General features: G+C 37.5%; 3 protein-coding genes across 3 annotated transcripts; 2 read left to right on the top strand and 1 right to left on the bottom strand.

The window, feature by feature from the left end:
• The first annotated feature begins 2,288 nt into the window (after positions 1–2,288).
• Positions 2,289–14,170, top strand: NDUFB6 (NADH:ubiquinone oxidoreductase subunit B6). Its single transcript, XM_079112215.1, has 4 exons — positions 2,289–2,505; positions 4,363–4,455; positions 10,733–10,777; positions 13,992–14,170. Exons 1-4 carry the CDS (start codon positions 2,326–2,328, stop codon positions 14,058–14,060), a joined length of 387 nt encoding a protein of 128 aa, XP_078968341.1. The 5' UTR covers positions 2,289–2,325; the 3' UTR covers positions 14,061–14,170.
• Positions 14,171–14,698: 528 nt separating this feature from the next.
• SMIM27 (small integral membrane protein 27) lies at positions 14,699–15,544 on the bottom strand. The gene is made up of 2 exons (XM_079112216.1): positions 15,265–15,544; positions 14,699–14,925 (listed from the first exon to the last, which is right to left on the bottom strand). The coding sequence occupies exons 1-2, from the start codon at positions 15,307–15,309 to the stop codon at positions 14,812–14,814; spliced, it is 159 nt and encodes a 52-aa protein (XP_078968342.1). The 5' UTR covers positions 15,310–15,544; the 3' UTR covers positions 14,699–14,811.
• On the top strand, positions 14,947–25,007 carry TOPORS (TOP1 binding arginine/serine rich protein, E3 ubiquitin ligase). The gene is made up of 3 exons (XM_079112199.1): positions 14,947–15,310; positions 16,756–16,950; positions 21,797–25,007. The coding sequence occupies exons 1-3, from the start codon at positions 15,308–15,310 to the stop codon at positions 24,695–24,697; spliced, it is 3,099 nt and encodes a 1,032-aa protein (XP_078968325.1). The 5' UTR covers positions 14,947–15,307; the 3' UTR covers positions 24,698–25,007.
• The last annotated feature ends 337 nt before the right edge of the window (positions 25,008–25,344 follow it).

Raw genomic sequence — 25,344 nt, 5'->3', positions numbered from 1 at the left:
AACAACAACAACAAAAAACCCTATTTTGAATTCACATATGTGTCCATATTTGATATTTTTAAATTCACCGAAGTCATTTATTGGTGCTCAAAAAATTTCATCCTTTTTTGATCTGTGGGAACTTACTCAAGTTGGCTTCTGAACCCTTTGGCATGACCCTACTAGTCTTTAAAAACTTCAACTTCCCTACTTTCTGGTATGGCAAGAAGTTCCTGACTTATTTTTTGTTTCCTCACCAAGACCTGGAATCCCTGTTTCGCTAAGTCAGTGGTTCTCAAAGTATGTTGTGGGGAGCCCCTGGAGTACCTGTGATCCTGTTATGGGAGCTTTGAGGTCAAAATTATTTTCATGAAAATACAGAGATGCTAGTTTCCTGTTTAAACCCTCATTCTCTCACAAATTTTCAAGGAATATTCCAGAGGCTACATAGTATATGATGACTGAATACAGAAGTAGTTACAGAAATTAGGCTGTAATTTATTGATAGACATTAAGAGCATTTACAAAAATGTGAAACAACCAAATTCCTCTTACTAAATAACTTTTACTGGGCACATTGTTATTTTAAAATGGTTTAATTTAATACAGCATTAGATATAAGCCACATAAATAAAAGTTCTTTGGAGTTTTCAATGATGTTTAAGAGTCTGGAGCAACACATTTGTGAACTGCAGGTTCAGAGTCTTTTCTTTTGGATGGTAAATGGTAACACTGGGGGTGGAGCTCTGTAATATAGTGCTTGCTTAGCACACCTGAAGTCCCCTCTAGGCACTAGAGATGCTTTTGGTTATGGTGTCAGCTATTTTTAAAAGTCATTATCAACAGGCAGAGTTAAGACAAAATGATGTCTATTTTAAAAGACAATACATCATAAGTTCATACTGTTTCTGCCTATTCAGAATTCAGTGCTATAGGGTTTTTACATATTATATGACATATGTATTCATCTCCTTTCTCCCATACCAAAAATGACAGTTCTTTACAACACTAACATAAATTTATTTTCAGTGTCATGTTAACAATACCAAGACCACTGCCAACAATGTGATTGTTTAAAACAGTATAAAATATCTCTCTATATATGTTTATTGCAGTTCTTTTGTTGTTGAGGTTTGTCCCTTTATGGAGGTACAGTAACTGATGCTTTAAATTTTTTTTGGAATTGTGTCTTTAAGATTATGTCACATTTAGATCAGTTAGACCAATGTGTTTTATTTTACGTTTGATTTTTAGAGTCTGCCTTTTGTAAATTTAATTTTGTTTTATAATGATGTGAAATATTTACTTGGCTTTAAGATCAAAATTTAAGGATTAAGATACATTCAGAGAAGTGTAGTTTCCATTCCTGACTCTTATTCTACTCCTTTCCTCTCCCTATAGGTAACATTGTTTAAAATATCAGTTGTTTTCATTTCCATTATTTAAAAATTTTAAGTAATATGTATATACGTATGTGTGTATGTAGAGTGTGTATACATAAATATATATATTCCCCTCCAGTATTATCACCACCCATACTATATATACTTCTCTTCACTTTGCCTTTTTCAATTAATAATATATTTTGGAAATCACTTCATAGCGGTGTATTGAGCTCTTCCTTATTACTTTTTACCACTGCCAGTAACACTTCATTACCTCGTGGCACAATTTTATTCAACCAGTCCTCTATCAAGGAAATTGTATTGTGCTATTATAAATCGTGCTACAGTGAGTGGTCATGCTAACCATTTCATATTTTTACCACAATATCTTTGGGGCTGCTGGATCAGAGTGAAGACACTTATAAAATCCTATCAGGTATTAAGCTACTCTTTTTACTACCCGCTGTACAGGTGGAAGAACAGTCAGAGACAGCAGCCCAAGGTCCCTTTACCAGTTACTAATACGGCTGAGAGTTGAACTTGGATGTAACTTTCTGCACTCTCTCGGTCTTGGAGAAAGGAATTCTAAGGTAGGAGAGAAAAGCACAGGATTTTGCATCTGGACACCATTCACTGAAACACATACGCTCATCCTTCCGGCTTGCGGGACACTAGTTGTTTTTCCTTATCAGTCCTCTGACCTCTCATACTTTCTTATCCATCCTCCCATCTAATCCCTAACTCAGGGATCCGCCCCTCGGCCTCGGCCGGTCGCCCCTTTAAAGCGGGGGCGGCGTTGCGCATGCGCAGACATTGCTTTCCTGCTGAGAAGTTTGGTCCAGCGGCAGAGGCGGGACCAGGTTGTGACGTCAATACTGCGCGCCCTTCCCAGGCGTCCTCACAAGGTCGCTTTCAGGAGCGGGAGCGCGCTGCGTTCTTTTGCTTTATTACCTGCGGCGACATGACGGGGTACACGCCAGATGAGAAACTGCGGCTACAGCAGCTGCGAGAGCTGAGGCGACGATGGCTGAAGGACCAGGAGCTGAGCCCCCGGGAGCCTGTCCTACCCCCCAAGAGGATGTGGCCTATGGAGGCTTTCTGGAATAAGTTTTTGCAGGACAGGGCCCCTTGGAAGAATATGGTGAGTTATGTACCTCCCCCGTCCCTATAGGTACAGCCCGCTGAGGCCACACCAAGGACTGACACTGTTCTGAGCCAGCGAGTCTTGGTAGTTCCCCGAGGGAGAACTAGGTCTAGAGTCTCAGGTTTAGCGAGGGCACTACCTCTAGAGGCCTGGGCTGAGATCAGGGGGCTACGAGCTTGTATATAGCCTTGGGAGAATCATGCCCTTTTGCTGTCAAGTATAGTGAGGAGGCGGCGAATCTTAGGTTTTTATAGGACGCTGCAGGTGTGATTCTTTCGACGTAGAAATCTTTCGGAATGACAGCCAAGGATTTGCTGATGTTAAGATTCTGTGATTTTAATATTTGAACATATTTATCTGCCTTTTAAGGTTGAGGTTATAGGCTAAGACTGCACCCAAACACTAGAAGGCACAATGACCCCCGGGCTGGTAGTACAGCCTTATATGATTGTATAAAAAGACACGGTCCAGTTGGTACGCTTAGTGGGTCATATTCGAAAGCCACCTTTCTAAATCAAAACTCTGTACTTGTAACACACCGTTTATTATTATATTCCTGGACTTCGCTAGGCAGAAAATTACTCATTTAAAGACTGATCTTTATTTTCAGTATTTTCTTGAAGTCTGTTAATTAAATAATATCGATTATGTGATATTTTTAGTTTTTAAAACCACTATGTCAGAATTGCTTTCAGTAAAGCACTGGCTAAATAATAGTAATAATACTAATAAGCAGCATTGGGTGCTTGTTATGTGTGTGCCTGGTGCTCTGCTGAGGTTTTTTTTTTATTTTTTTAACATTTGTTATTTCTTTACTCTTATAGGATAGAAACTGTTCCTAATCCTCATTTTAAATATGAGGAAACTGAGGCCTACAAAAATTCAATGATTTACCTGTGGTCACAGAGCTAAGAATTAAAGGAGTTGTAATCCACATGTATCTGTGATCTTACTCTGCTACAAAGTTCAGTGCAACAGTATTGGTGTAAATTTTTCTGAGAAAGTGATATATTTATAGTGATAAAATTCAACTGTTTAATTCATACCTTTGCACACTTTTTGTATTTCTGACATTATGTACTGATTTTAGTGGTCACTGGTTGAAAGGTGTTATCTTACCCATCAGCCGGTGATTTAAGGAAGTAATCATTTGTTGAATTCCATCTTTGCTTACTTTGAGTGAATCATTTCTTCTATAATCATATCTGTTATAATGCTTTAGATAATACTTTAGATTGTCCTTTCCTTGAAAGGATAGATGTGTTTCAAACTGGCTGCCATTGAATAATTGATTTCAGTTTTCTTTTGTCTTTGTTTTACAACAGTATGTCAGAAGGCATCTCATAGTGAGTTTGGAACACTCCTATCTCAGAATGTAAAATGTTCTTTTTCCAGCATTAGTATGCTCAAGGTTGCCTTACGCCTAGAATAATGCAAGTAGTATTGATTGTAGGTACTAAAATTGATAGATTAGGGAGGTGACTTAACCTGAAAAATTCTGTAGGTTGATTACTCTGGTTAAATCCATTAAAATTATTCTTTCACTATTTATGCACTGTTTTACCTTTAACAAACACAATATTTTTAGAAATCGTTAAAAAACATATCTATAAATGTCTTATAGTCTTGTAAAATGCTACTTGTCTTAAGCCTGGACTCCAGATAATCCTGTAGAAGGCCTACCTTTAGTAAAAATATTTGAGTGGGTAAGATTAGCTGCAGACTATAATTAATTACGCCCCATTTAGAAATTTGTATAATAGTCATGACATTATTATACCATTGACTGTGTGTGTGTGTGTTTTAAACATAAAATGGGATATGTGTTTATTTTGTGTATTTTTTTCTCCTCAGATCTATAAGGTATACCGGAACAGTATCTTTGCTGTTACTCATATACTTATACCCACCTGGATTGTTCATTATTATGTCAAATATCATGTATCTGTAAGTATGTTTTAAGTATATGCTTTTCGGAATTTATTATTAATATTATGCAAAACAATCCCCTATGTGGGTATGCTGTACTCCTAATTTATATAGTAGAAATAATCTGCCACTTAATAGCTGATTTCAAAGTAGTTTGAATCCTTTTAATTAAAAGGATTCAAATGAAATTTATAAGTAATTAAATATGATTTTTCAAAAAAATTAGTCTTTAGCTGGGCAGAGTGATGAAAGCCTGTAATCCCAGCAACTCTGCAGGCTGAGGCAGGATTGCAAATTCAAGGCCAGCTGGGGCAATTTAGCAAGACCTTGTCTCAAAATAAAAGGGCTGGGTGTAAGTTCAGTGGTAGAGGTCCTCTGGGTTCAATCCCCAGTATGAAGGGGTATGTATTGGGGGGTGTTATTCTACAACTTGAAATGCATTTGCTGGTTAGAAATAGTGTTTACATGATTAGAGTGTAGCTGACCTAATGAAAACTGAGAATCCTGAGCAGGAGAGGAAAAGATAATTTCTGCTCCTTGTTTTGAGCATGAATCTAATGTAAAATTTAAAAATAGGCAAAGGTTATCTTTGTCATCATCCTATTTTCGTTTTCTTTATTTTTGTCTGATTTTTCATAATTTTCTTTCTTTAGAATCCAGAATAGCCAAAAGCTTGAGCTTTTTAAGTGAAAGATCTTGCATGGGCTGATTGAATGGAGTTGGTTGCCATATTTCAAAGGATAGGGATAGCACAATCAGGTGCATGGTATTGGATCAAGGCAGGGTGAGGAGGGGATGTAATTTCTGGCATGGCATGGAAAGGGGGGAGCAATAGTGGCTGCCCACTGTGGAATGTTGGAACACAATCAGTGAGGCGGGCATTCTTGTAACTGAGTAAGGGGTTATATCCTAAGTGGATTGTTGGGGAGAAGTCCAAGCACAGCTTTTTGGGGAGTAGCAGTGACAACAACCTGATGTAGGAGATTGGAACTTTAGAGAGGATGGAGGATGTCTGGAGGAAAGGTGGGATGGAGCAGTGATGGTGGTGGCAACCCAGAGTAAGAGGTAAGAACCTAATGAGGTGAAAAGGTTATAATATTGGGGGTGTGTTGGTGGTAACAGAAGATTTGTGACCTATAGGATGATTCGTCAAATAAGTAAACATGTTGATAATAGAACTCAGGATTCTCACTGTAGGAAGGAGAAGTTACATATATGAAAAGAGAAAAGTTTGTGCTACAGTGGAATTGGAAATATTGGTATGAACTCATCACTTTTACTGTGTATTCATAAACAGATTTAGAAATAAATATGGATATAAAGGTGTGTATGTGTGTGTGTGTGTGTTTTCATTTCCTAGCTCTGTCTACTGAGAAGGCTTAACTAACACCCCTTTGTTATTAGGATGCCTACAACCAGGTCATATTTTCTAAATGCATGTCCCCATTGAAAAGCTGTAGAACTCCCTGGAGAAATGGCTGATTCCATGGCCAGAGCAGGGAAAGTACAAAATGAATTTGGAACATCTGGTTGAGCCAGAAAGTAAAGAAGTGCTCAAAGAATGATGGGGATATATGAAAAGAACAGAGTCAAGTTGAAAGGACTCTTCCTTGAACAATTTGAGCATCAAAATAAATAAATAATAGAATCATCTGAATAAGTAAAATGAAAATCTGTGAGTCCATACTCATATAAACAACTTAATGGATAGAAGAGAAAGATTTTTGTATAATAGATTGCTAAATAATGAACGGATAAGGAATGATAGAAAAGTCACCTTTGAGAATCATATAGCGATATTTAATTCAGCCAAGGAACACCAAAGGATGTTAAAATTAATCCTCAAAATACATTTGTTACAAAGGAAAAAAGAATAACTGTAGTGGAGAAATCTGGCAGGCAACACCTTACCGTTGTTAGTAATGCGAGAGACTGAAATATGATAATAGAAAGGATGTGATACAAGAAAACACCATCAATTTTGGGATATTCCTACCAAAAGTACATAATCTGAATTCAGTCATGAGGAAAGAAAATAAACTGAAATTGAGGGACTCTTCTCCATAATTATTGCTTGTTTCCTTCAAAAGTGTCAAGGTCATGAGACCTTGAATATCTGGTCTCATGATTATCTGAAGAATTGTTCAAGATTGAAGAAGATTAAAGAGACTTGTCAGCTAAATGGAATTCTTGATTAATGGGTGTAATCTCCTTAGTCAAAAGAACAAAGGTGGCATTGGCAGTCAGATTTTAAAGACTGAGCCTACACAATCAGTGGAGAACAGGTCATGTAGGAGAGCTTTTCTGAGGAGTCCAAACAATTATTGAGAAAATAATTGAAATTGGATGGGTTCTTTACACCAGACAGATGAAGTGATGTATTCATGTCAATTTCCTGATCTTGATGGTTGTATTATAATTATTTTAAGAATATTGTCTTTGTAGGCAATATACAATAGAGTTACTAATCAGGCAGTTTACTATAAAGTGATTCAAGAAAAAAATTATTTTTGTCATTCTTGCAACTTAAGTTATTTCAAAATAAAATCAAAAGATAGAAACTGCCTAACAAGTTATGTATAATCCTGTTGAGATTTGTTTTCTCTTAACCTGTTGAAAGAGGTATGAAACAAATAAGGAAAACTAAGGTTCTCCAAAAATCATTTCTAACATGACTTGTTCACTGTTGATTTTATAGACTTTTATTCTGATTGCTGATGTCATCTTTGTTCTTTTCACTAAGGAAGTTATGTTACTTAATAACATAAGGAACTTGGTGCTTAGTATGTCTTCTTCCTTTATTGCTAAAGAAAAAATATACAGGAGTTAATTCCTGACTTTAAGGAATGTGTATAATGTTAGACAGTACATATAATTTGGGTAAGAGTATGGAAGAGAAAAGTTATTCCAGATAGAAGGAAAGATATGGAGTCAGTAATGAGCATGGTCAAATGTCCCCAAGACTGAGGAGATAGGTAGGATGGAAGGTTTCAGTTGATTTGGTAGGCAGGGATCAATTCATGGGAGATCTTAAAAACTTGACAGAAGAGGTTGATTTGTATGTGATAGGCTTTTGGGAAGCTCTCAATTTTTAAATGGGAGAGTGACTTGATGAATGTGAGGAAAATATAGAAAAACTTTGATATCTAGGGTGAATTGAAGGGAGGAAAGTCTGACATCAGGTAGATTAGCTGGAGCTTGTTGCAGTTTAGTAGGTGTTAGGTGATGAGAATCTGATTAGTGTGAAAACAGCAGGAATGAAAAAGAAGTGAAGCCAGGAGCCATTTTTGAAGGAAGAAACCCCTGAAGTTGGCAGCTGATTGAATTGAATATAAGACCAAAGTTAAAAGTCCTTATGATTGTAAAACTTCTAGCCTTCGAGTTTATAAGTGGAGTATCTAGAAGAGAGGGCTTTCTGGTGATGGGAAGAAAGTTATTTTGTTTAGGATCATGTTCTGCCATAGCTGATTCTGGAGATGTCCAAGGGACATGGCCTGTCTTGTGTTAAAACATGAGATTAGTTGGGGCTGGTAAACCAACATAAAATCTTTATGCAACCAATAAAGGGAGATAACAATTTATATCTCCACAGGTCAGAAAATAGTTTATATTTCTATTGCTGAAGGGTTTTAAAATGTTTTATGTTTACCTATAAATCCATAGACCATTTCATATCATTATATATCTATTTTATTTATTTTTTCACTATTTTAGCATGGAAGACCTTAGAAGAGAAATATATTACTTTATGATGTTTTTCTAACATCCAAAAGTGACTTTTATATACAGAAAGAACTAGTTTTAGTTATGAGGAATATAATTTAATATTTGTTAGTTTTAAATTTTAAAAATCTATTTTTTCTTAATTATTTTAAAATTTACTTAAAATTCTGTTAAATTGTTTATACATCTAATAAAATAAGAACAGTCTGCTTTCTTTGTTCTTAATATCTTTGGATTAATTGGTGTTGAACTCTCCTAAAACAATTCCACTTAAAAACATAATCAAGGGGCTGAGGTTGTGGCTTAGTGGTAGAGTGTTTGCCTCTCATGTGTGAGGCACTGGGTTCGATCCTCAGCACCACATAAAACAAATAAACATATGTTAACAAAAACAATCAAATTCTCTTATAGGGTTTAACTGCTTTTATAGATTTTATATATTCAATTTTATTCTTTTTTATTCTTTTTTTTTTATTTTTGGTGGTGCTGGGGATTGAACCCAGGGCCTCATGCTTGTGAGGCAAGTATTCTACCAACTGAGCTATATCCCCAGCCCTCAATTTTATTTTTAAAGGGTAAACTCATGACCTTAAGAAGCAAATTTTTTAAAATTTATAATCACAAGTCTAAATTAGTTATGCATTTTAATTAGAATCTTAAACCTAATCTGTTAGACCCTTTAATAGCCACATTATCTTACACATTAAAGCACACTAATCAACAGGATATGTGGATTGTCCCAGTGTTTTCAGAACTTTTAAAAGTTGGCATTTATTTATGCTTTTTGTGTAGTATATTTTATGTATCTATTCCTATTGAAAAGATACTTATCTTTTAGGAGAAGCAAGTTTAACAAGCTGCAGTTACTGGGTTGATAATACAGTACACTAATATGGTTGCTTATCGAAGGGATTAACAAAGTTTATTTTTTTCTTAGCCGGTGTTAGGCATTTAGTTAAGCATTTTGTGCCAGTAAAGGTCACCTTATTCTTTCTCTTGATTTGGGTAGTCAATAAGATTGTACCTAGTTTTCTTCAGCTAATATTTTGCTGCCTAACTGAATTCTGTATCTCTCTGAAAAAATTTCAGTGTCTTCTTGCCTTTGGCCACAGTTTTTAATAAAGATATTTTTGTTTTCATATGTATTCTCTCATACTCCAGTTCCTCATGTCTTATATCCATGTCTTATGCCATGCCAATAACAGTTAAATATTTTGGTGGTGTATCTTGTACAGATGTACCTGCTTATAAGTACACTTATTCAATATTTAGCTGCTCCTGTGTGCAAGGCACTATTTTATTTTTAATTTGTTTATTTTGGCACCAAGGGTTGAACCCAGTTTAACCACTGAGCCACACCCCCAGCCCTTTTTTTATATTTATTTAGAGATAGGACCTCGCTAAGTTATTGAGGCCGGCTTTGAACTTGCTATCCTCCTGCCTCAGCCTCCCAAGCCTTGGGATTACAGACCTTTGCCCCGGCCCCAAGCAAGGCACTGTTTTAAACACAGGGATACAGCAGTGAACAAAGCAGATTGCATACCTGCCATCACTAAATGCTTATTCTAGTTTGGGAGACTGGCAGTAAATCCATGAACGAAGAAGCATGTAATGAAAGTTAACAGGGGGTTATTGAGTCTCTATAATAAAAATTAGGCAGGGTAAAAGACTACAGAATGATGGGAGAGAGGAGAGAAGGGGGTGAGGAATATAATTCAGTGGTAGAGTGGTTGCCTAGCATGCATGAGGCCCTACGTTCAATCCCTAATACAAAAAAACAGAAAAAATGGGCCACTGTTTTCATTAGACCTCTTTGAGGAGGTTATATTTGAAAACAAACAACTGAAATGAGGTCGTGGGCCAAGCAGATATGTAGGAGAACATTTCAGATAGAGTAAGCAATAAGTACAAAGGCTCTGAGGCATAAGCAGTCTTGACTGATTAGACTAATAGCTGGAGAGCCACTGTAGCTACAGTACAGTGAGGGAGGGAGAGGGTGGTAAGAGATCATACAGGTAGCCAAGGGCTGGTTCATGTAAAGTCTCAGAGATCATAGAAATGACTTTGCTTTTTTCTCTAAGAATTATGAAACTAAGCAGAGATATGGTACATCTTTAAAGGGTCACTCTGCCTGCATTGTTGAGGGCACATAGTGGAAGCAGGAATGTTAGTAGGTGTGGTTGAAATAGTCTAGGTGAAAAAAATAATGGAAGCTTGAACAAGGGTGGTAGTACTAGAGGTGATGAGAAGCAACTGGATTTAAGGTACATTACTGAGGTGTAAACAACAGGGTTTGCTGAGAGGTCAAGGTTGTTGGCCTTTGGAGTGAGAAGTGCCATTTACTAAGATAGGGAACATGGGGAGGAAGTTTGGGACAGGTAAGTTGAGTGTTGGCTGGTTAAATTTTAGATGCCTATTGATAGCTAAGTAGAGGTGTTGAATGAAAAGTTGAATGTATGTTTGAGTCTAAAGTTTTGTGAAAGTGTGGAGTTTGTAAGTTAAAATTTGGGATATGATCTATTTTATTTTTAGAACTCTTAACACCATAATTAACACAGTACTTTCATTGCAGGCAAAACCATATGCCATTGTTGCAAGGAAGCCCAGAATATTCCCAGTAAGTCTCTAAACTCTGATTTTTCTTTTATTCATTATTTGTGCGCCACTCCCAGTGATCATTAGACTGAACCATTCCTTTCCTCTGGCAGTTTTAAAGTGTCCGTTTTCTGTGTGTGTGTGTGTGTGTGTGTGTGTGTGTGTGTTATTTTTTTTTTCAATAGGGAGCAGAATGAGGTAGCAACTACAGTTGAAAATGGGAAGTGGACACACTAATTTTCAACATTGTTTTATGACCTTGATCTTCCTAAAGCGAGTTGAAGGTACCAATAGGTTTTCACTGGTACTCTTTCATGTTGGATAAGGGACTTAGGGCACAAGACTGAGCAGGCATCTAAGCACAGTGACAGTAACTGCATTTCTAATTTTTCACTCTAACTTTCTAGTGTTTTTTGCCTCATATTTAAGGTTTGACCAGAAGCTTTCTGAATTTAAATCCATTAGTGTGTTTTAAATTTATGCTATTAATATTTAAGCCTTAATGCTAATTTAAAATAAGTCATTTCAGGAGCTAGAGTTGTAAGTCAGTGGTAGAGTGCTTGCCTAGAATATGTGATGACCTGGGTTTGATTCTCCACTGCCACCAAAAAGAGGAAGAATTTTCAAAAATGAGTTAATTCAACATTAAGAGATTACTTGGTAGTCAGCTGATATTTTTACTGGCAGTTGGTGAGATTATTGTTTAGTATAGGAAAATACATGCTATGTTCATGTCTATTTCTAGTCAACAGATAATGAATAAACTATCATTACTGTAAATTCTATAATTATGAAACACAAAACTCATTGACATATTTCATAATAAATCATTATCTAGCACATCAAGGGAATTTAAGGGAAAACCACAATTGGAACTTTGCTTTAGGAAATGAGAGGATTTCTTTTCTTATTTTCTCACACATATGTGATATGTGTTAGGGCCTATGTTGTTTCAAAAATAATAAAATGTGTTGCTGCTTTCATCAGTTGGGTAAGTTATATTTATTTATTCTTACATTCATGTATGTTTGCTTATTTTTTGTTTTGCCATTCCTGTTCAAAAAGGTGGGTTGTCTTCAGAAGACCACATCAGTGATTCTGTAGCACTTCTTGTATTTGTTTTTTTGTTTTCCTTCACTGTGGTTCTTTACTGTTTCTACACTATTGACTCCTTTAAGAATCTCCCTTTTTGAGAACCTGAAGACTGCCTAATTGTACATGTTTTAGAATAGAATAGGTAGTAGCAACTTTGCAAATCTTTGGCTTAACAAAGTAGTTTATTGTCATCACAGATGAGTACCGATTAGGCAATCCTCCTTTCTCAGAGCTCTACCTCTAGAAAGAGATGTCCAAGGTTGTGGTAGGGGAAGACAGCATTGGATGTCTCAGGGGATGATCTTAAAAGTAAAAGTTTCGAGTAGCTTACATCACTTCTCAAATCCTATAGGCCAGACTCATTCCCATTGTTCCAATATCTATGTGGTTTCTTATTTTATTATTAATTTTGTTATTTCCCTGACTCTCATACATAGTGGAATCTTTGCCACAGTCCATCCTTACAGTCATCAAAATAGCTTTTTACTTTCTTCAGGTACATAAAACATACTCAGTTCCTCCCCTATGGAGAAATCCCAAAGTCCCATTCCATCACAGTAAACAGCACAAATTCATGATCTCTAGTTAATTCTCAGAAGTATCTGTCAGGTTCAGATGTGATTTCTCTTGATTTGAGGATCAGTGAACTAAAAAGGCAAGTTAACTGTATTCCTTTCCTGCCCTAACCACACCCATTGTTCAGAGGTGGAATGTGGATAGCACAGCAGTCACTGGGCTTGGCAGTTCTGAAATCTTAGTGGTCAAATGCTGTTAAAGACTCCTAGCCCCTTTGTGTGAAGTTACTTGAATGGGCACTGATTGTTTCCTAGAAGAAACTGTTTTGTCCACTTTTTTCCTGGTCCCTGGCTCTAGTCACAGGGTTCTTTATTATCAACCTAAATGATCATCTATAAATGGATATTGGGAAGCAAACCCTCCTTCGAAGTTGTATAGCCTTCAAAATATGCCTTCTGCTCGCAGGTTTTTTTTTTTTTTTAATAAAACCAGAGGTGGTTTTATTTTTAAATCATAGGGTTTTGTAGTCTGTATGTTTGTCATCTAGAGGTGGTTTTATTTTTAAATCATAGGGTTTTGTAGTCTGTATGTTTGTCATCTTTGACCATCCTTTTCCCTTAACATTCAGCAAGCAAAGAAAAATACCTGGTAGACATCTTATCTGCTTCTGTGTGGAGCCCATCTGAAATAGACTGGTTCAAAGGCTACCTTTACTTCACTCTAATCTTTGCCATGAGACTGAATTTTTCTGCTTACTAAGTTTTAGTGGGCTTCTTGCTCAAAATCTGTTAACTATTGCTATTTAGGAATTCTGAAGCAATCTGATTTTCTAGTAATACAAGATCCTGAATTTTCAGATTCTCTCCTTTTATTTCTCCTCTCAGATCAGCCACTTCTTTCCCAAACTCATATTTCTTGAAGTATATCCCCAAGGCAGCCAGTAGTATACACACATACACACACACACACACACACACACACACACACACACATATTTTTTTTCTGAAAACAGCTGCTTCTCCTAGAACCTCAAGTTCATTAATCATTTTGCTTCCAAGTTATTATAGGAGATGTTTTACTAAGTAGTTTGCTGCTCTTTTTAGCTTTGGTTCCAGACGGCCAAACCAGTGCTCTGTGGTCTGACTTCCATTACAGCAGCATTAAACGATGTCAAGGCCCTAATTTTTTGTACTACTGTGGTAATTGTCTATGTTAATTGTTTTCAAAACTTACAGTGGCTTAAACATAAAACTAGTTTGTTTCTTCATCAGATAACAGTTCTGAGCAGCACCAGCTCAGGAAATGACAGGATGGGAGTGGGGATGGGACAGTTCTACTCTACTCAGTCACTTGGGAACTGTCAGACTGACAGAGAATCTATTATCTTAAACATATGCCTGAAACTGATGCTAAGTAATTTGCTTAAAATTATACAGCTTGTCCATCAAGGTTTCAAGATTCTTAATACTTGGTTCTCCCTTCAAAGCCCATGGTCTTTGACCAGTTAAAATGAATGCAAGAGCTCTACTAGCTTTTTCATGCAAGTTCTGACCAACATGGAATACAGTAGAACTACCACTTCTGCAGGCATGATTTTTCTACTAAATGCTTCTTTATTTTCCTAGGGTGATACAATTCTGGAGACTGGAGAAGTAATTCCACCAATGAAAGAATTTCCTGATCAACATCACTGAAGATTACTTAAAACTTTCAAAGGTTTATGAGCCCAAGTTTGTTCCTATTGCTATATTTACTGAATATACTTCCTGGAAAAGTAATAAAGTTTATTCTCAGAAAAGTGTCATATTTCTTGTCAAACACTGTACAACCTTCGATTCTTTGAATAACTGAATAATAAGTAAAAACCAGAAATGCTAAACAAATAATCTGGGCAACACCTACCTTTTCTGGCCATTTTTGACTTGAGAAACAGGATGTAGGAAGTATTTAGCCACATGATTTTTGTTCTTACATAATTTTTACTCCAATTTGGTGTGAGGGTATGCAAGAGAGTTAAATATTGCAATAAGCAAATAGACAAATTCCACAATTTGTTTTAGAGATTTAAAATTTTTTTGTAGTTGTAGATGGAGAGCATGCCTTTCTTTTATTTTTATGTGATGCTAAGGATAGAACCCAGTGCCTCACACGTGCTAAGCAAGCGCTCTGCTACTGAGCTACAGCCCCAGCCCCTAGAGGTATTTTTGAAAAAATATTTTAGAAACTAGATTGAAAAACTTGGCATTGTATCTCTGATTGGACACTCAAAAGCGGTAAGTTCTGTGTGAAAAATTAGCCTATTTGTACTTATTATAAAGGACTATACAAAAATAAATTTGGGAAGTTTGTATTGTGAATTTTACTTTTAAATCTACATAGGTGACAGATAAGCATAAAGAAAGTATTGTATTTGCAGAGAATTAAATCCAGAAGAATTACAAATTTTCATTCATCCCCGAAGATTTTGTCTGGGTATTCCTTCCTTAGCTGTCGTCGAGCAGCTACTGTTGATGCATAAATGACATATCCCCAGGACAGTAAAACGACTGCAAGCAGCAACTAAAAAATTAAAATAAAAAATCAAGAGAAAGTAAAAGCAAAATATCTATGTAAATGGGCGTGGTACTCCTGCTCCCTTCAAGTTACCACGTACCCGGTGAAAACGAGAAATATAGTAACAGTCTAACAAATGGGAGTTGTCGGCGAGTACACCCAGCAGCTCTTACGTAAAAAGCGGAAGATCGTGTCCTCCAGGAAGAGGCGGAGTCGAGTTGAGGGAGTGCAACGCTTAATTCAGGAATGGGTTTTAGAGTTTCTGAGCGCTGAAGAAATAGGGGGCCTTCCTCCCCCGGGCCCAAGAAGTCGACGCTGTGGGGCCCCGCCAGACACCGGACCTACCGCTGAATAAATCCAGTCCAGGGTGCGGCGACTCACTGGCTTCATGGTAAGGAAGCGGCGGTCGTCAACGGGAATGCGCGGAAGCCTCAGGCTCTGGAGAAACCTCCCGGGCGGTGGCTGCCGAAGCCAGCAGCCATCTTACAACCGGGCGCGAATGCCAGCCCACGCGGCTCTAGGAGTGCTTCCTATGCGTCCAACCGTCCTCTTCCGCCCGAACTTGGGGCGCGGTCACGTGACCGGGGGCCTTGCCCGCCTTTCAGCGAGGGGGGGTGAAATAAAGAGAAAAATCTGTTTAAAATTGCTTTTCTGCCTAGAGATAGGCTTGCTGCATCTGATTTCCTTTACAGATGTAGTGCATTATTGATGCAGAATAACGTGCCTTGTGCGTATTTAAAAGTTTGAGAAATGATCCATGTTTTAAATATTACACCGGCGCCTAACGCTGGAAGAATTAACGTTTCCCCCTTTGTTACCAAATAATATAGACGGTCGGTCGTATGTTCGTCTTTGACATAAACAGAAAAAGCACCATTTTATATAACTGACGAATTGCTGGCATCCTTCTTAACTGAAGCCTCTAAGAAAGAAGTTTTAGAGAATGCACAAGCTTGTTGATTTTAGTGGTATTTCTATGAAGAAATACGTGGTATGTGTTACCGGCATAGTGTACTAACAAATCCACAAGTGTGTGTTTAGCGTTTATTATGAGCTTAGAATCGCATCATGTGTGAGCTATTAAACCCAAAGTACGGCAGTTTGGCACGAGAGAGTCCTAAGTTTAGTTCTAGAATGTCGGGGACGCTAGCGTTTGAGGCCCGAGGGGTAGAATTTGGCAGTGGGCCGCTTTAGGCTCAGGCGTTCTTTCACGATATAGCTTAGATACCGTTTTAACAGAATTTTAATCCAGATTTCGGGCAGCGGGAAAGGCGAAGCAGTTCTTTGAAAGAAAACTGTTGTTTGGGTAAGAGTTCGGGTAAGTGTGTTTCCCCAAACTGCAGATCGAGCTTTCTGAAGACTTTTGGTTGGGCTGTGGTTGTGAATCTCATTCGAATTCCGGTGTTACTTCCCATTTGAGCAATCAGAGGTGGAACACCAGTTCCTTTATACACAGTGGAGGTAATTTTAGTAACTTCTCCCAGAGTTCGGTGGAGTTTAGATGTTATCGAGGTAGTTATTGTGAGTTCTGGGTAATCTGGGAGCGGACATTAATTTTGTGACCCAGTAACCTGGAGCGATTTATCAGTCATAAGAGTGGTGACGGATTTGTGCCTCGCAGGGTCGTGTTGCTCTTCAGGGGAACCGAGCCATGGGGGAAGGGCTGCGTCTTGGGGCAAATGCGCTAAGCCCCGCCCTCAGTGCCGGCGCCTATCTACTGCGCATGCGTTGCGAAAGCTGCTGCTGTGTTTTGACGCGCCGGGGGGTTGGGGGAGTGGGTCTTGCTTTCTGCCCCGCCCCCAATCTGCCTTTGGTGATGAGCATTTTACGTCACAGGGGTCGCAGCAGCCGCCGGGGTCTCCGCTGTCTCGCGAGGAGGGTGAAGCGCCCCCGCCTGCTCCCGCTCCGGAGGGTAGGCGGAGAAGTCGCCGGGTACGCCTTCGCGGATCCTGCCGTCACCGACCTAGCCTCTTGGGCCGTCGGGAGCTTGCCTCGAGCGCCCCAGCCGGGCCTGCGCCGGCATCTTCCGAGGTGAGCCGGATCGGGAACAATGGGGCGCGGGGGTCGGAAGGGCTGGGCGAGCTGGCGCTCCCGACTGGAGCGAGGCCCAGGCACGAGGGGCTGCGGCCTCGGGCCCCTTAGGCCGTCTGGGTCTCGGCAGGGTAGGGGTCCTGGCAGGCGACTCCTGCTGCGCACCTGTGGATTGGTGCGGGTGGGCGGGTGAGGGTTGCGTTTCCAAGTAGCGCTCCCGGGGGGCGCGAGCTTAGCCGTGTACTGGAAAGAGCTTTGACTCTGGGAAAAACAAACAACCGCTGAGACTGAATCGTGGCTTTGCCACTAGTAGGGAGTGTGACCTTGGCTAGGTCCCCAAACCCCAGAACCTGTCTGTATAATGGGAATAACAGTGTTTTAGATAGTGGTGGTTATGTAATACACATGGTGGTATGTTCGATCCTGGCCAGCGGCAGTTCTCAACCTAAGGAAGCCACTCGGGGTGACTATTGGAGTTGTCTGTGCCGTGTTACACATTCTGGGCTGGGCTTGTCTGCCTGTGATTTCGTCAACAATCCAGTTAGTTGCAGCTTTCCTCATTCGCAAACTAGAAGGGGGCAGTGCTGAGATGAGTGCATAGTGATTTCAGAGGAAAACTGAATAGAATTTATGGCAGGTAATTTTCCTGGTTATTTAAGATAAATTAAGAAGCAACTCCCCAGGACTTAAGCTGATAATGGTAAGTCTCTTGCTTTGGAGGGCCTTTGTTTTTTAGTTCATGAAATGCGAAGCTCTACAGTCGACCACAGTTGTGCTTATCTGGAATGAGTGTCTTTAGAGGGGAAAGGTTTCTCAAGCATTTCTTTTCTACTGCTGGAATTGAAATTAAATTTGGTAAGGTATGATTTTATATCCCCTTTTAAAATTGGTGATTACAGTGCAGTTCAGAGAGGTGCAGTGTGTGTGTGTGTGTTTTAAGGTAACAAGGAATAGGACTGAGATTGTTTTTAATACTTTGGATGTCTTTCTAGTTCGTCTACTTGTGAATCTTCTTGACTGCTTTGCCTAGATAAAGTATATTATGATGATTATTATAGACTGTCCTCTGAGACCTTATCGGTTATGAGTACTTACGAGTTACAAAAATTAACTTTTATTTTCACATAACGGGAACAGTGTTGGGTTCTTTCTATGTATGGAGCATTGTGCTAAGTGTTTACGGGGAATATATCCCTTCAGGCAACCTGTTACTGTTACTTAGCCAGGTTAGAATTGAGAAAATTTGAGGTTTTGAGAAATAACTTCTCCATGTCACAAGTAAAAAGTGGTTGTGATTTTCAACATTGACAAGTGCATTTGAATTAGCATCATTTACTCAAATGTAATCATATTAGTAAGTTTTACATCCAGTGATTATTTAAGGAATGCTCTAGAAGTTGACTTTATAGATTCTAACCTCCCAGTTCTTTTATTTCCTCCATCTGTTTTCCCCAGGTATGTTATTATGCCTGTTGATGATCCTCAATTTCCCCAAATTGTAACGTGAAGGGTTCTTATCCTTTTTAGGACTAGTAAGCAGATTTAAAGATTTGATGAAGGAAAGGTTTGGCTTAATCAGTTCATCCTAAAGATGAGAACTTTATTTTGGATTTAGGACTCTCTTGAGGAAGTGGCACCAGAAGAACTGATTAATCTTCTCTGTGGGGAAATTAATTTGCATTCCTAATTCCTAAAGTGCTAGGGTAGAGAAATCTTTACCCAGGTGTTTTCTAGAACCTGCAGCTCTAAATGTGTTTACTATCAGGTTCATCTTTACAACCTAAATGTAGAAACTCTCCTGTAAAATTCCATTCTTAATCTATCTCCTAGCCATACCAGTTTTATGCCTTAATTTGTATTTAACAACTTTTTTGAGCTATAACTTACATTCCATCATAAGTTTTACTGTTTATATAATTTAGTGGTTTTTAGTTTATTTTACAGAGTTGTACTGCCATCACCATAACCAGACGGAAACCTCATTACCAGCACTCACCTACTCTGCATCTTATAGATTTGTCTATTTTGGACATTTCTTATAAACGATATGATACAATATGTGGTTTTTTGTGGCTGATTTTTTTTTTTTCATTTGACATAACAAAAAGGTTTATCCATTTTGTAGCACATATCAGTATTTCATTACTTTTTATTGCCAAATAATCCATTTTACATATAAACCACATTTATATTAATCCAATCCAGTTTATGGACGTTTTACTATTATGACTAATGCTGCTGTAAATATTCACATGAAAAGTTTTGTTTGCATATGTGTTATTTCTCTTGGGTAAATATCTAGATGTGGAATTCTTGGATCATATGTGATTCTACTTTATTTTTATTTTAAAAAACATTTTAACTTCAGTGATAATTTGGAAGAGATAATTATTAACAGATTTGAAGTGATTCAAATATGACATTTGTTCTGCTTTGTCATAATTTGATATTTCTGATGAATACCATTCTTCGTAGCTAAAGATATTCCTATTTAGAAATTCAGGAGAGAACTCAAGTTACTCTTTTTACCTGTGGTGGAGGACTTTGTCGGTCAATCTTTAGCCTTATGCTATCAAAGTGGTTGATAGGCTTATAAAAACTAGAGAAGAATAGACTAAGATTTCCTTTTTGTGAAAAATCAAACTTTAAGATTTTGTTCTATTTGAATTTCAAGTTTACTTCCCAGTAATTTCTTCTAAGTTATTCTGGGTAGCAATTTTTATATGAACAAGAAATGTTCAGTAAGTACTAAAATTCTACCTTCCAAAGAAACAAATTAAGATAAAATGTATTGAATGGAAATTCACCAACCTTTTTTTCCAAATAATCTCTTTCTTACCCAGGGGTAAAACTGTAGAATTAATATGAATTTCTTTGGTTTACAGAGCTAGTTTTAGGTGAAACCTGGTCTTTAGCCCAGGTCATATGATAACCTTTTATAGTTATTCCTCTTTTATCTTTGGTTCCTTTCCTATTCTTGCCTTTTCCTTCCCTCTAACCCATATGCAATATCTCTGATCCTACATGTTTTTATCCCCCTCCCCCAGAATGGGTGGATTAGAGAAGCATTATAAGTAGAGGGAAATGCTGAGAAATATATTCAATAAAAAGTTTAGAGTATAAGTACTACCGACAAGGGCTGGGGATGTAGCTCAGTGGTGGAGCACTTACCTAGTACAGTGAGGCCCTAAGTTTGATCCCAGCACTGCAAATAAAAAAAATAATTGGACAAAGACAATTAGTATTACATATATAATTGTTTTTTTTCCAGATCTGGTAAATATTGAAGAATAGTGGTGATTTTTGCATTTTCAGTCCAGAAAATAGATTAGACATATTTGGACCCTTGAAGGAACATTTATTCATTATTAATTGATTATCTATTAAGTTATGATTCTGGGAAAGCACCTATGCCGCAGATGGTCAAATTTAATTTGAAAAACCTATGGTGGAATTTTTCACAGATACAAGTGTTTGTTGTGAACTTTTTTCTTCTGTGTGTTTTTGTTTTCTTATAGTTGTTAGGGCCAGTGAGTTTATTATTTAGAAAATCACAGTTCTGCTATTTAAGTGACTTAGCATTTGACCAGTGATGGAACTTACTGTGCTAGAGAAGATAGGAGAATATGAATAATAGGCCCAGGGAAACATGAAGAAATTAATATTTAATATATGCAAAATAAATACAGAATTTAGCAAAACAGGATTTATAGATAACAAGCTCAAAGTGTATAGCAAACTAAATTTCAGACTGGCAAATCTATTTTATAACTTGTGAGTTGATATAAACTGATGAATTTAAAGAAAACAAAAAAAAATCTTTAAGATCCTAGTGATCCCTGTGGGCAAAGATAATAGGAAAGGGGACTGCAAACATGATTTCAGGATACTTCACAGTAGTTTGACTTTTGGATTAAAAAAGGCTAATAAGGAAGGGTTCTCAGAAAGGAATCAGTGATTAAGTGAACATAATAGTGTAGTGACAATAGTGTCAAAATAGTAATGATAATAACTGCAGCTAATGTTTACTTAGCAGTTACTGTGATCCAGGTACTGCTTGAGTGCTTTTTATATTTATTTCACTTAATCTTAAAGATTATTTTTTAGAGAATCTTTCACTGAAGATCATAGAATTGGTTTAAACAGGTAAACTTATGTAAATTAGTTCACTAAAGCTGTTTTAGAAAAGTACATATACGGTACTATCACAAATAAAATAAATGAGTAGTATATAATGTTAGGGGCATGGCATGTGTATCTGAAAGCTATAAAACCATACATAAAAATGACATCAGCTTGAGGCTGTGGTGTTTTTATTTTTATTTTCCAGAGAAGGATAAGAGAGGAAGATAAGGGACATTTTAAAACATTCTGGAATAACTTGATTTTAAAAGATGTTAGTTAAATCTGGGTGGTCGATACTTGAATACTTGTTTTATTCTTTTCATATATGTCAGATATTTCTCAAAATATTTTTTAAAAAGGTAATAGAATGTTACATGATATTTTTGAGCACTTACTATATACTGGGCCCCTTTACTGATGACTTTTTACATCTTTACAAATCTGTGAGGCAAATTCTGTTATCCCTGACCTACAGATATTAAAGCATAGAGATAGTAACACTGTAGTGTATACCAGGATTTGATCCTAGGAAATCTGAGTTTTTAGAGCTTGTACTTCAAGCACTGTAGTATTATGCTGCACTTCCTCCTTGTAATAAAAAAGCCACTCATGTATTTTCATGAAAGTATGTTCCAAGGTTTTTGTTTTTGGTTTTGTTCAGATTTTTTTTTAGTTATTCCTCTTTTATCTGGTTACTGATATATTTCTTTCCCTTTTACAGATAATGGCATCAGCTGCTAAAGAATTTAAAATGGACAACTTTTCACCTAAAGCTGGCACTAGCAAATTGCAACAGACAGTACCAGCTGATGCATCTCCTGATTCTAAGTGTCCTATATGCTTGGATAGATTTGATAATGTGTCTTACTTAGATCGGTGTTTGCACAAGTTCTGTTTTCGCTGTGTACAGGAGTGGTCAAAAAACAAAGCTGAATGTCCACTTTGTAAACAGCCCTTTGATTCTATTTTTCATTCTGTGAGGGCAGAAGATGACTTCAAGGAGTACGTCCTAAGGCCTTCATATAATGGTTCTTTCACCACCCCTGAAGTTCGACGATTTCGCTACCGTACAACAATGACAAGGGAAAGAAATGCTTCTGTTTATTCACCTAGTAGTGCCATGAATAGAAGAACAACAACTCCACCAGATAGTGGAGTGCTGTTTGAAGGGTTAGGCATTTCAACAAGACCTAGAGATGTTGAAATTCCTCAATTTATGAGACAGATTACAATAAGGAGGCCCGATGAAAGATCTTTGCGGAAAATTCAAGAACAAGATATTATTAATTTTAGACGAACTCTCTATCGTGCTGGTGCTCGAGTTAGAAATATAGAAGATGGTGGCCGCTATCGGGATATTTCAGCTGAATTTTTCCGTAGAAATCCAGCTTGTCTTCACAGGTTAGTCCCTTGGTTAAAACGTGAACTTACAGTTCTTTTTGGAGCGCATGGATCGTTAGTCAATATTGTCCAGCACATCATCATGAGTAATGTTACTCGGTATGACTTGGAGAGTCAGGCATTTGTTTCTGATTTAAGGCCATTTTTACTTAATCGAACTGAGCATTTTATACATGAATTTATCAGTTTTGCTCGATCTCCTTTTAACATGGCAGCTTTTGACCAACATGCTAATTATGACTGTCCTGCTCCATCATATGAAGAAGGTAGCCATTCTGATTCTTCAGTCATAACAATATCTCCAGATGAGACTGAGACCCAAGAGCTGGATATTAATGTAGCCACTGTTAGTCAGGCACCTTGGGATGATGAAACTCCAGGACCATCTTACTCAAGCTCAGAGCAGGTACATGTTTCCATGTCTTCCCTTTTAAATACTTCTGACAGTTCAGATGAAGAACTTGTCACAGGAGGAGCCACTTCTCAGATACAAGGAGTACAAACCAATGAAGACCTAAATAATGACAGTGATTCCTCTTCAGATAATTGTGTCATTGTAGGGTTTGTTAAACCACTAGCAGAGAGGACCCCAGAACTTGTTGAACTGTCCTCTGATTCCGAGGAGTTAGGCTCTTATGAGAAAATAGAAACGGTGAAGACACAAGAACAAGAGCACTCTTACAGTACAGGCGATAGTGATATTAGTAGATGTTCATCTCCACACTCTCTTCTTGGAAAAGATGAGCAAATGAATAAAGGTCGTTGTGATTCTGGTACAAGAATCAAATCAAGGAAGGAAGAGAAACGATCTACATCATTGTCATCTCCTAGAGACCTGAGCTCATCTGTGAGAGGAGACAGAGTATACTCCCCATATAACCATAGACACAGAAAGAGGGGAAGATCCAGAAGTTCAGATTCACGTTCCCAGAGTAGAAGTGGGCACGATCAAAGGAATCATAGAAAGCATCATGGGAAGAAAAGAATGAAGAGCAAAAGATCCAGAAGCAGGGAGAGTAGCAGACCTAGAGGGAGAAGAGACAAAAAGAGATCAAGAACAAGAGATAGCAGTTGGTCAAGAAGAAGCCAGACTCTTTCTCTTAGTAGTGAAAGCACAAGCAGATCAAGATCTCGTAGCAGTGATCATGGTAAAAGAAGATCACGGAGCAGAAATAGAGATCGCTACTATTTAAGAAATAATTATGGAAGCAGATATAAGTGGGAGTATACCTATTACAGTAGAAACAAGGACAGGGATGGTTATGAATCATCTTACAGAAGGAAGACTCTGTCCAGAGCCCATTATTCTAGACAATCTTCAAGTCCAGAATTTAGAATTCAGTCCTTTTCTGAAAGAACAAATGCTAGGAAAAAGAATAATCACAGTGAAAGGAAGTATTATTATTATGAAAGGCACAGATCGAGGAGCCTGTCTAGTAATCGGTCAAGGACTGCCTCTACAGGGCCTGAGCGGGTGAGAAATGAAAAGCCTGGCGGGAAACGAAAATATAAAACACGGCATTTGGAGGGTACTAATGAAGTGGCTCAACCATCTCGTGAATTTGCTTCTAAAGTAAAGGACAGTCATTACCAAAAATCTTCATCAAAATTGGATGGAAATTACAAAAATGAGAGTGATAGCTTTTCAGACAGCCGATCATCAGACAGAGAAACAAAACCCAAGAAAAGAAAGAGGAGAGCCCGGAGCTTAAGTGTAGAGATAGTTTATGAAGGGAAAGCTACGGATACATCTAAACATCATAAAAAGAAAAAGAAGAAGCACAAGAAGAAGCATAAGAAACATCATGGAGATAATACTTCACGTTCCCCAGTTGTTATTACCATTGACAGTGACAGTGATAAAGATTCTGAAGTGAAAGCAGATATAGAATGCAACAATAACTGTCCTCAAGACCCTTTACAAAATGAGTTTTTGGCTCCTTCCTTGGAACCATTTGAAACTAAAGACGTAGTCACAATAGAAGATGAATTTGGTGTCCTGGACAAGGAGTGTGATATCACCACACTTACCAACAACTTGAATGATGCCAATAAGACTGTGGATAATATTCCACAAACTCTTGATGTAAGAGAAGAGAGCACCTTTGCCTCTGATTTGGAGAACCAGCCCAGTAGTGTTGTATCTATTCAAACTGAGCCATCAAGGCAATTGCCATCTCCACGGACATCATTAATGTCATTGTCTCTTCATAGAGACTGATATGTCTTAAAACTGCCAAAGCATCTCATCGATGGAAATAGAAAGGAACATTGTCATCTCTTGCAATCTATTTAAAGATGACTTGGTGAAAACTATTCCCCGTTAAAATATTTTAAGTGATTTTTTTTTTTTTTTGTTAATTTGTAAAAATCATTATTTGTTCAAAAAGTATGTATGTCCCACCCTCAGAGATATGCACTTTTAAGTAAAGAAAATGATATTGCTAGTGGTTTATTTAAAACTTTGGATCCTTTTTAAATAAAAAATGTAAATTTTAGAAGTTATTTCATAAAGCCATATGGTATTGACATATTTTTGAGGTAGTCAATGAGTATTTTTGAATTTTTTTTTTTTTTTTTCCGAGAGTTATTCTGGAAATGTGTTATAAGTTAGGAGAATCTCTTTGGACAGTCTTTATTTTTCCTCTTAAAAATTTGTATGATTCAAAACATTTCTTCAGGCTAAATTGAAGCATTTTAATCTGCAATTTATCTTGACTTCTGCCAAAAGAAAAATTTAGTATTTCCTTTATATACTTGTTTATCTGGACTGCCAGTAAAGCGTGTATTCAACAAAAGAAAAAAAAAATAAAATAGTAACACTTTAAAACAATTCAGAAATTTTCCTAAGCAATATTTTTTTTTAAA

This window comes from Sciurus vulgaris, assembly GCF_902686455.1.
Source record: "Sciurus vulgaris genome assembly, chromosome: 15".
Taxonomy (NCBI): Eukaryota; Metazoa; Chordata; class Mammalia; order Rodentia; family Sciuridae; genus Sciurus; species Sciurus vulgaris.
Note: the sequence above shows the minus strand (reverse complement) of the source record. Positions and strands in the feature narration are given on the sequence as shown.

What these genes read in the sequence shown, in the direction of transcription:
- NDUFB6 (XM_079112215.1), top strand. Translation starts at nt 2,326, where the DNA reads ATGACGGGGTACACGCCAGATGAGAAACTGCGGCTACAGCAGCTGCGA. An exon ending in GGGCCCCTTGGAAGAATATG is followed by an intron (nt 2,506 to 4,362) that starts GTGAGTTATGTA and finishes TTTTCTCCTCAG; the next exon opens with ATCTATAAGGTATACCGGAA. An exon ending in GGAAGCCCAGAATATTCCCA is followed by an intron (nt 10,778 to 13,991) that starts GTAAGTCTCTAA and finishes TTATTTTCCTAG; the next exon opens with GGTGATACAATTCTGGAGAC.
- TOPORS (XM_079112199.1), top strand. An exon ending in CTGCGCCGGCATCTTCCGAG is followed by an intron (nt 16,951 to 21,796) that starts GTGAGCCGGATC and finishes TCCCTTTTACAG; the next exon opens with ATAATGGCATCAGCTGCTAA.
- SMIM27 (XM_079112216.1), bottom strand. Translation starts at nt 15,309, where the DNA reads ATGAAGCCAGTGAGTCGCCGCACCCTGGACTGGATTTATTCAGCG. An exon ending in TGGACTGGATTTATTCAGCG is followed by an intron (nt 14,926 to 15,264) that starts GTAGGTCCGGTG and finishes TTAATTTTTTAG; the next exon opens with TTGCTGCTTGCAGTCGTTTT.